We start from the raw sequence: 11,069 nt of genomic DNA, 5'->3' as shown, positions 1-11,069 counted from the left end.
GCAGATCTAATTGGAAAGCATGGTTTCACATCTGAAAGAAACACTTGCACAGGCCTTGGAGGAGGCTTGTTGCATACACGGGCTGTGCTGGTTTCTGGAGCATGCTGACGGCTCCTACACGCCCTGGGGATCTGTGATGTCCCTGGGAGGCAGACTCACATCCCATGCTATTTTTGTAACATTTACTTCACAGTTGCTCAATGACAAGATTAAGTTTGGGCTGGGTTAGATCATTATACTTCTGTATTTGATATTCTGAAACTTTGGAAGTCATACAAGCAGTGGTGGCCAGTCTGGTTGGAACCACCCTGAGCAGTAGGACACCATCTCTCCTGGACAGCCTGGAGCTTCATGGCAAGCTTCCCCTCAAGGGAGGTTTCCTGCTCAAAGAGATGATCAGAACCAAAGATGATCTGGTTAAATAAAACATAATTGAAAATGACACCTGGTTTTTAAGGTTGTAGGAAGCTTTCAAACATCTGTCTTGGTGCCTTTGTATTTTCAGAGTTGAAGAGCTTACAAAACTCTGCAAGAGGCAGAGTTTTGTTTTATTGCTGTTGATACTAAACATTGATCTTAAGTATAAAGTAGGGTATGTAGCAGTGGAGTCTGAGATTCCAATCTCCTTCACTGATTTTCAGCACTGGATTGATTCCTATTTCTTGCTCCCAACTTTGTGGAGAGCAGCAAGCCTTTCAGCCTTTTATTGTTTCAGTTTTGTAACAAAACCCAGATGGATTACAAGCTGATAGGATGATGTGCCAGGGACATCATGTGGTGGCCCCACAGCAGCAGTGCCAGCATTGGGGTCCTGCCCTTGGGTTGGGCAGCCCTGAGGGTGCTGTTGGTGTCATTGCATTAATTGTATTTCTGTTCCGTTTGGCAGCTGGTGATGGAGTTCTGCGGCGCAGGCTCCGTCACCGACCTCATCAAGAACACGAAGGGGAACACCTTGAAGGAGGAATGGATTGCCTACATCTGCAGAGAGATTTTGCGGGTACGTGTCCAGAGGGAGCTGAACATTGGGGGTTGTTGGAGTGTGGCACTCAGTGCTCAGGGGACGCAGAAAGCCTTTGGCTCCACAGACCTCGTGGTTGCTGTGCTGCCATGGGCTGGAGCCTCCTCAGAGCCTGCAGGCATGAATGATTCATGTGCTTGTATGATGCATAATAAATAAGCCCTGTATAATGCCCTTTAGCTCTGTTAGTTCCCTGAATTTTAACCTTCTTTTTCCTTGAACAAAAAGATAATTTCCTTTCAGTATTAATAGGGCAAAGATTTGTTGACATTAGAATTACATTTTTAGTTAACAGAAAGGTGAGGACTAATAAAGTCTGTGGAAAGAAGAATCTTCATGATTAAAAAGCATCCTATGTTTTATTAAATCCACATGTCTCTGGCTTTAATGAGGATGCTGCAACTTTTATACTCATGATATAAATGTTTGACTGAAATGTCTTAAAGTGGGCCACGCTGGAGTTTCATGTACTGGGAGATGGCACATTCAACAAAGACTTGCCTGCGTTTTGCACAGCTGAGGTCAGATGGTGTGATCATAAAGGTTGCCCAGCATCAAAATCTCTGTGAACCAAGGATTTGTTCAAGAGAAAACAGAAATACTGATCATGTGAAGGAAACCTGTACAATAGCCATTCAAGTGATAGGATGAGAGGAAACAGCTTCAAGTTGCATCAAGGGAGATTTAGGAAAAAATTATGCATTGAAAGGAATGTCAAGCACTGGAATGGACTGCCCAGGGAAGTCCCCATCCCTGAAGGGATTTAAAAGATGTGTGGATGTGGCACTCGGGGACATGGTTTAGTGGTGGGCTTGGCAGTATTAGGGTTACTGTTGGACTCCGTGGTCTTAAAAGTCTTTTCCAACCTAAACTATTCTTTGATTCTATGCAGAAAATGAGGTAAAATGACTGCTTAGAAAGGAGGTGATTGACACTGAGGCTGCCATGGGTGTCCAGAGGTGACACAGCACTTCTGTCTTGACCTTGAATGCCACTGCCTGCACCAACACGATGGGCAGAAGATCCTGGCCCTGTAGCTAATCAGCTGTTGTTTGGACACTGCTTTGAGTGCCAGGAGACCACAGTTACATGGGCTTATTTTATATGTATGAGCTCTGTGAGCCTGCTTAAAATAGTCCCTGGCAGTGAGTCAGAGCCCAGCCACTGACTCATGTCCCGGGGCCACCACTGAGTGTCATCACTCGCACTTTAGCGGCGCGTTGGGGCGGTTGGGGGGTGACCCCCTTAGGGTTTCAGGTGATGAAAGGCTCCCACCTCTGTGCTGCAGAAGGAGGTTCACTCTTGGTTCAGATGTTGATGGACAGTTGTAATTCTAACACAAGTCTGTCAAAGGATTTATTGAAATTCAGTGGAATTTTTGCTTTGTCTCCGATGCACAAAGGTGCCTCTAACCAAGTATAATGTGGCTAGAAAAGGACTTCCATACTGATAGAATCTATTCCACGGTGTTTTCCCAAGGTAACGAGCGTAAAATGACTAATAGCTACCAGTAGCGATAGCAGAAATTCTTTTCTTCCTCAAATATGAATGTTTAATGTGAAATGTAAACCTAATGCAAAATTAGTTTTTGAAGCAATCCATATTTTTCCTGAGCTGGCAATATAGGTGGCTGTTACTTTGAAATAACAAATGAATGAAATAAAAATGTAGGTTGCAAAAAGAAATTAATGAGCTAATAAAACAGCACAACAGCAAAGCTAGTTTACCTTTAGCCTTTGAGACAGGCTTTTAATTTGAGCTATATCTCTATTAGGCATATGTGCAAGTTATAACATTTGTATTTGCATGGTAGCTTTTTTAATACAAGCTTCTCAGTGTATTGAAATCCAGTTTATTGGACCGATATAACAAGAGAATTGTTTTCCTCAGTTTCTGGATGATGGAAAGAGAGAAAGGAGACAAACCCATTCTATTATTTCTGCCGCAGAAATGGTTCCCTAAGGCAAAGGAGCACATGGGGGAAAATATGTCTAGAGCTGCAGAGGAATTTGGGTTAATACAGGTTCCTGCAGAAACTTGAGAGGTTGGGTTTAATCCCTGTAGAATGGAGGGTTCCGTGCAGTGGAGAGCACCCGCAGAGCCTGTCGGCGCCTCGCCAGGCCTGTCCTCCCAGCATGGGACGCAGGACACTGTTTGGAGCACGTGATAAACAAAAGCATTCTTGAGTGCTTAACTCCAACTGTGAACCTTTCATTTCTGGGGCATAATTGGTTGAGGAGGAATGTCAGAAAATAACATGCTTTGAACTTGGATTCCTCTAACCTTTCTCTGAATTCTCTAGGGCTTGAGTCATCTACACCAGCACAAAGTAATTCATCGAGACATCAAGGGACAGAATGTATTGCTGACGGAAAATGCAGAAGTGAAGCTAGGTGAGAGTGGGTTAGAGCTCTTGGAAACTGCAGGTGGGCTGGCTGGGGGGAAGCAGCAATACGGATTTGTACATGGCCTGGAGAAGAGGGGATGGGTACCAAGAGCTGCTCTGTGTTTTTTGCCATGCTGGCCTCAATAACATGAGCGAGTGCTGTGCCATAAGCTGCCAGTGGTCGATGGCCAAGTTCTGCATGCAGAGATGCACTTGCAGTGGTATTGCTGTTCAGACAGCTCTGCCATCAGATACAGGTTAAGCAACCAAGACCATTTCTTCATGCCTCAGATTGAAAATTGCCCTGTGTGCATTACCAGATGTTATCAAAGACTGTTCTCCCACTACTAGAGCTGCATGGTAGTGTCCTGCAGGATCATAATCCTTCTGTTTAGTGTGACATAATCCACATTCCTTTCCCAAGCTAACCTGATGGAGGGACCTTAATTTGCAAGAAGTACTCTGAATTTCATATGTGATGTTAGTTACCCTGGAGAAGAGCAGGCACTCGTGTGAAGGTCATATGGAAGGCTGTGGATCAGCGCTAATGGTGTGCTGATATCCTCAGTTGTCCAGCACCAATGTTATTAAGGCTGTCTCTGCACATTTTAATTTGTGCTAGTGATGGAAGATCCCTCACACTGGTAATGTGAGGTGCAAGCCTCGTTTTCCCATGCCTCTCCTCTCCCTTTACAGCAGGATAAAACCCCAGCTTAACAGATGGCACCGCCAGCTCATTTGGCTTTATGCTGGTGAAGATTCCCCTCCAAGGGGAAATTCTCCAGGGCAAATCTCCAGCCATTGTGTTGTGCAAAGTGTACTTAGTGGACCATAGAGCATTCTCTCATTGGTTTGATTTCATCATTTTTTGCTTCATTTTGCAGCTCTCTGCTTGACATTTCCCTATGGGCCTTTGTCCTTGGCCCTTAGTTCCTTAAGTCTTTTGCATTTCTGCCGTTTCCAGCAAGAATTTAGGTAGAAAAATGAGGCTTCCACCAATATTTGGCAGGCTTTAATTCAAATGAGCAAGCATAGAACAAAGGCTGCTGCTTATTCATGTTGCTAACCCTGTTTCTCATTAGTATGAGGAGCAGTGATTTCTTTTCATTGCCTCCTGGCAAAGAGGAAAAGGCACAGGGTTTCATACAAAACCTGGACATCAGATGATCGGGTTTGTCCTTGATTGACCTCTGTTGATCCCAGCAGAGATCAAAAAACAATGTCTCTGGCCACGTCTTTCTTTCCTGGCCACGCAGAATTGCTCTGAATGAACCCAATGTTTTACATTCAACAGAAGAGTGTTGCTCAGGTTTGTCTCTGACCTTACAATGCCCCGTTGTGTCTCTGATCCTCAGTGGATTTTGGTGTCAGCGCTCAGCTGGACAGAACGGTGGGCAGGAGAAACACCTTCATTGGAACGCCTTACTGGATGGCCCCCGAGGTCATCGCCTGCGATGAAAATCCTGATGCCACTTACGACTTCAAGGTACCTGAACAAGCATCTCCTTCCTCAGGAATTCAGTATATCCCTGCAGCTTTGAAAAATACCTGACAGGCAGTGCGATCTCCTCCTGCTTTCTGGCTTTGGCATTTTGAGATGCCAGTTCAAGTCCAATGCGAGTCTTTGTTGTGCTGTTCATGTATCCAAAATTTACTGTGAGGAAGTCTTTCCTCATGCTGAGAAAGGTGTCAGACTGAGGCTTCCTACCTGCTACCCTGCTCTTCAGTGCTGCATGTTTAAATACTCCAGTCAAACATGCTGTATTTGCTCTATTTACTCTGGAGAGAAGTCAGGTCAGGTTTAGAAAGGGCAAAATCACATTTTCTGGCCTGCAGGCTGATATTCACAGGGAGATCTGAAGGCTGCCACACAGTCAGACGTTTAGGGGGCTGACCTACTTTTCACATGTCTCTCTAGCCTGTTTGAAGTTTATTTTTGGATCGGTGGCAGCACAACATTGCTGCTGAGTTATAATGTGGCACAGAGCCCTGTGCCATGCAGCAGGTCCACAGGAGGGTTAGGAGTCCCACCTGCCCATTCAAACTACAGTGAGGTCTGATGTTTAAATCAGGGAGAGTTAAATATATATTACCCTATTTCTGCATGTTTCATGGTGCCTATCTATAGAAATATCCCCTGGTTTTTTGTCCCTTGGGTTTTTAAAGTGTCCAGGGCTTGAATTTCTAGCTCCAAACCTCCTAAAGTCCACTGGATGTGTCCAGAGAGGAGGGCAGGACACTGACACATGAGCTTTGGGGTGGAAGCTCAGACATATGTAAAGCTTGCTGAACCCTCTGTTCATGTGCATGCTGAGAGGTCACTTCATAAGGTGATGTTTAAAAAGGACTTTGAGACCCTCTGTGTGAGCTGCTTTCTAACAGCAGAACACTCCAATGTGACAGTGCCACAGCCCACCATCGTGGTACACTTTGGGGTGCAATTACTGATCATTCAGAGCTATTTTTGAGATATGAAGCATTTCAAAGTAACCAAGTGATGCTTTGCCATTGCAGCCATTTAAGTGCATCAGTCAGTTTTTGAACTGATGTTTTTCCAGAGAGCAGCTCTCCAGTCTGAGTTCAGGCTCTGGGTTACAGAGTAGTGATTAGTGATAAGGACATGTAGAAATAGTTTAATCTGCAATTGCTTAATACTCTTTGATTAACCAATTACAAGAGATATTTCCTCAGCTCTGCTGATGGCAGTGCTTCATGGCAAGGCTGCACCCCACACTAGCTGCTCTCACCACTTCTCCACCAACAGCTGCCTCTGCAACGCTCTCATTAATGGCAGCTTTTTATTATTATTTTTGAAAATAAAGGACTTATATCTTCATAGGCTGCTTTCTACCCTCAGAAATCCCCGAGGATTTTCCTCTTGCTGGAATAACTAGGGCACTTAATATGCCATTGAGTGATGCACAAGCTCCAGGACCAGAATCCCTCCATTGTCCCCGAGGATCAGATGCTTGTAGCGAGCGGTGCGCTCGCCTCTCTGAAGTTGGCATTGACCATTTTGCCGTGGCTGGGGGTGTGGAACAGAAGGCTGATTGCTGTGGACACGCTCACTGCAGGGTGCTTTGGGAGCTCCTGGTGATGTGGGAGCCACTGGACATTAGTCTGTACCCCAGATCACATCCCTGCACCTGATGCTCTTGCTTTGAAGTAGGGTGGGAGGATGTAAATTATAATTATTTCTTTTTAAAAGGGATGCAAATCAGATGCTCTCAGGTTTAGCTGAGCAGCTTAAAATACTGAATACAAAAGATGAGATTTATAGGGTGAAAAAAGGAATCCTCACAGGCTTAATCTGTTGGACAAAAAGCCTCTGATCTCCCTGTTTTCTTAGCCAGAAAGAGATGCCTGTGTAATCTATGGAAGGAGGCAGTAAATACCTCCTCACAAAAATAAACCACTTTTAAAAAGAACAAACAGAAACCCCACATGGTTTAGGTTATTTGTTGGTTTTTTCCCCAGCTGGTCTTCCTTTTTTCTTTAGAGGTATCTTGTCAATAAGCTTATAATCAAAGGAGGGGGAGAAGGAAGCCTGCTTCCCTTCCCAAGTCAAGGCAATGCAAATATATTAGCACAGCATCTCTCTGCTGGGTGGACTGAAAAGCTTTTCAGTCTCAAAAATAAAAACCACACAAAAAAAACCCTGAATTCCAGATCCTTATAAAATGTGTGCTTCCCGCTGAGTCTTCTGCTTTCTCTGGGAGACTTAGTGAGGTGATAATCCCTTTCTGTATTGCTCCAGCTTTAAGATCACTTGGCATCTTGCATATAATACTGGGCACCTCAATATGGAAAGACACATCAGGAATTTGGAAGGAGTTCAGTGGCAACCCAGAGGGAAGGGGTCATGTGTGCTGAATCATGTGGAAAGACTGCGATAATTAAGTATGCAGCAGAAATCCCAGCTGACCAGAAACAAAGAGTGGATGAGGCTGTACTGTGAAAGGGCTGGAAATAAGATTTGAGAGAGAATTTTTAAGCAGGTACAAAGATGTGTAGCAAGAACGGCATTTGTTAAGGGAGAACTTGAGTTAAAAATGAGGGAAAGTGCCTTGAAACTGAAAATCCAAGTTACCTTTCCTGGAGGGTGTATGTGAAAATGTGCTTGTGGTTGCTAGAGGCTCTCTCTAGTTCTGACTGAGCTTTTGGGACTCTGTACTGGGAAAAACAACCTTTCTGGGGTTTACTTGCTAAATGGCAGGTTTAAAGGCTTGAGGCAGTTTGGAAAGGGCAACTCTTGAACCAGAGAGGAGAAAGCTGCAATGGACCTGCCAAAGGAGAGCTTTACATGAGAGCTGGAGGGGCAGGAGGAAAGGTGGAAGGCAGAGGTCATCCCTTCCATCTTGAGTTGGAAGCACCAAAATTGGTCTGAGTCCTGTTCCCAATTCAGCAGGTGCTGGGTTGTGAATCTTTAGCAGCCCTGTACAGGGTGTCCAGATTAATGAATTAGCCACCTTCTGCCACAAAACCAGCTGATGGCAGTGCCATTAGGGAAGGTGCTTGTTTTATCTCTCCAGGCATGTACTGTCTCTGCCTCTGCTGCTGCTAGGAGAGCCAATCCATTCTTTGGGGCTTGTTAGCAGAGCTACAGGTGCAGCCACAGTTCTTTGGTGATGGTGGGGTGAGGAGGAGGCACCGAGGGGTGCTCACCACTGCTCTCTGGCAGGGAGCTGGGGATATAAGTATCTTTGTTTGCAAGGGAGAAGATGGAAGAGTGATACAAGTATGGAATCAAAGCGATTCACAAATAGGTGCATTCTCCCAGCTCTGATCATTCAGGAGTCTCAGCCAATCATGTGGGATGAGCAGGGCTTGGGAACAGGGTGAATAGAAGTGCCCATTTCTCCTTCCACTGGCAAAATGCTGCTTTTAGGCTTCCATTTAATGAGCAGTCCATGATACAAGAGCCTCCTGGGGTACCTCAACGTACTTCATGCATCAATTCCAGGCAGCCTGTTTTCTGTGGAGCTATATCAAATCCATGGATGCATGTCACACAGTGCTAAGCAGGCACCCAGCAGCCAGGTTTGCTGCTTATCCCAGCTGTGAATCCAGCAAGTAGTTTGTCACCAGTTCTTCCAGGAGCTGAGGGTTTGTTCATTAGGACACAGGACTCATTAAGATTCCCTCACTAGGGCATATTTAGGTCACCAGCATGTCCCTAGGCAGTGTCTTCACCGTGACTACTGGGAGCAATGCCAGTGAGGTGGCTGTGTCCCACACCAAAAATGCCTTGAAGGTTTTGAAATAAATTTTGGGATAAACAGCAGAGTTGGGAGACTCTTCTAAAGCTCCAACACATGGCAGGAGGGTAAGACAAATTCTCAAGGTGTGGGTCCAGGGGCTTGTAGAGGACGTAGGAACCTGGCTTAAAGGGCTGAGCCCTCTGCTCTGAGGAGAGCCACACTTCCCCCTGGTGCCTGCCACTGTGACAGTGCTCCCCTGAGTTACATGTCCCTCTGCTTTCTTTCACAGAGTGACCTGTGGTCTTTGGGGATAACAGCCATCGAGATGGCGGAAGGTGCTCCCCGTAAGTAATGCTCTGTGTGCATTAACTCTGGGTTGTAACGTGCTGGGCTTTGCTCAGCACCAGCCAGTGCCTGCTGCTGTGCAAGAAACACCATGTAAAGCTTTTCCCAAGCAACATGGGCTCACTGAGATAGAGCTTGCAGCATCCATGGGGACAGAGCTGCCAGAGCAGCATGGCCCAGGGGACAGGATAGGCAGTGAGCAAAGTCACACCACCCTGTATGATTCCTGAGCACTCTGGGTCATGGTTTCCTTAAATAAAATATGGATGAAGAAGGGCTGGAAGCAGGCAAAACTCTGCACCTCAGAGCTGCTCTTTTACTGACCTCTGCAGTGGCAGCAGTAGTGGCACCCTGGGTTCACTTGGTGCACCTGTGCAGGGCATACTGCCATGGTCCAGCATTATCCTGGGACTGACCTTGCATGGTACATGGAGGTAAATAAAGCAGAGTGCTGTGGCACGTGATGTGGCTGTCCCAAGCTCTAAGCCCATTGCTGTCAGCACCTGGCCAGGTGCAGGAGCACAGGTGTCCCCCGCCAGCCCCTGTCACTGAGCCTGGTGGTGCTGGGGACAAGCACACTGTTGGCTGGGGACATTGGTTCTCATCTGATCTCCAGGCTGCTGCTGGGCTGGGGATTGTCTGTAGGGGATTGTCGCTACAGGTCTTCCTGCTGTGTGAGTCTTGTAGCTTCAGAGGAAACTCGGGTCTCCCAGTTGGGTGTGTAGCCTCCCTGTAGGAAACCCAGGGGGTCTGCAACATGTCATGCCGTGTTTAATGCCTCTTCTTGCAAATTGCAGCTCTCTGCGACATGCATCCCATGAGAGCCCTCTTCCTCATCCCCCGCAACCCGGCCCCGAGGTTGAAATCAAAGAAGTGGTGAGTTTCTTTCTCAATCTGTAATGACTGTAAAAATGTTTCTGAAGGAACTTGTTTCTGCAGCATGGGCATGCTGTGTACTTGGTGTTTATGTTTGTATAGCTTTAGGGGTCAGTGGTAGTCTCCATCCTCACTCTGGTGAGTACAGGTTTGGGTCTTGATCTCCTGTGGAAAAGAAATTTGGTCTGAAGAAGCCACCATGGGATGGAGGGATTCCTCAGTGGGCAGAGAGGGCAACACTCACACTGCAATTTCACAGCACAGAGTTGGCTTACCAAGTCAGTTTATGCAGCCTGAAGTCTGATGATACTTTGCTTGGCTCCTGTTTCTTTCCAGTCAGGTTCCATTTTTGAGTGGAAACATGTATTCAGGCCAAAAGAAGGGGTAGTTTATCTTGAAAGCCTAGGAATGCAGAGATTTGTACTCAGTTTTGGCTTTATTTTAAAATTTTGCAGGAAAAGATACATCACTGTTGGGGGGGGAGAAGGAAGGTGAGGCTTGCCAATAAAAACCTGTAGGAAAAATATTCCTGAAGCCTGGCAGATGTTGTTTTGTTACTGTATGTTCTGTATTGATGGAATTGGAGTTGTAAAAAGTTGTGTTTGGTTTGTGCTGTTTGCCTGCCCCAGGTTCAGCCGTGTTTTGGTCAGGAAAGGTCTGCCAGATAGAGAGATAGCACTGCTCCTTGCTCCCAGATAGACTGAGCTTACAGGAGATGTTTTGCCTTAGTCCTTAAAATTTTGCTTATTATCTTGCTGAAGACACAGAAGGAAAAAGGAGAAAAGCATCCGATAGGGGTTGAAAACACTTGGTGCCACAGCAGCAGATATTGTTTTGCTGGGAGGGGAGTGAGAGGGACTTGGAGTCCTCTGCATTGAATGCATGGTGTTGGGGTTTTAGGACTAGTCCCTAAAAAGTCACGGCAGGCTTTGGCAGGAGGCATCTTAATTTTTTGAGCCCAGTCATGAGCTGGTCCAGTACCAAAGCAGGAGAAAAGGGACTGTTCATGGATGGCTCTGCAGAGGGTGTCAAAGATTCTCACTTTCCTTGCACAGCCTTTTGAGGATAACATTGGTCAGCTGAGAAAATCAAGTAGCTGCTGCTTTTCTGCCAGATTACCAGTTTGCTCATTTGTTATCCTCGGTGCTACAGCACAAAATAGATTGTGAGACTTCAGAGTTTATTTTTCATACAAAAGTGCTGTTTATTCAGCAAAGACTCCCTCAGCCTCTGGGCAGAGGGG

The 11,069-nt window shown here is 46.0% G+C and overlaps 1 protein-coding gene across 1 annotated transcript in view; it reads left to right on the top strand.

Annotated features, from left to right (window-relative positions):
* TNIK (TRAF2 and NCK interacting kinase) overlaps positions 1-11,069 on the top strand; it is a gene marked incomplete at its 5' end in the record, with an annotated part of 128,025 nt that overhangs the window by 65,218 nt on the left and 51,738 nt on the right. The window contains 5 exons of the mRNA XM_009079261.1: positions 887-997; positions 3,321-3,411; positions 4,760-4,890; positions 8,895-8,949; positions 9,748-9,826. Coding sequence (XP_009077509.1) covers positions 887-997; positions 3,321-3,411; positions 4,760-4,890; positions 8,895-8,949; positions 9,748-9,826 — 467 coding nt within the window. The remainder of the gene's footprint in view (positions 1-886; positions 998-3,320; positions 3,412-4,759; positions 4,891-8,894; positions 8,950-9,747; positions 9,827-11,069) is intronic.

Source organism: Acanthisitta chloris, unplaced genomic scaffold, assembly GCF_000695815.1.
Source record: "Acanthisitta chloris isolate BGI_N310 unplaced genomic scaffold, ASM69581v1 scaffold7737, whole genome shotgun sequence".
NCBI lineage: Eukaryota > Metazoa > Chordata > Aves > Passeriformes > Acanthisittidae > Acanthisitta > Acanthisitta chloris.
Note: the sequence above shows the minus strand (reverse complement) of the source record. Positions and strands in the feature narration are given on the sequence as shown.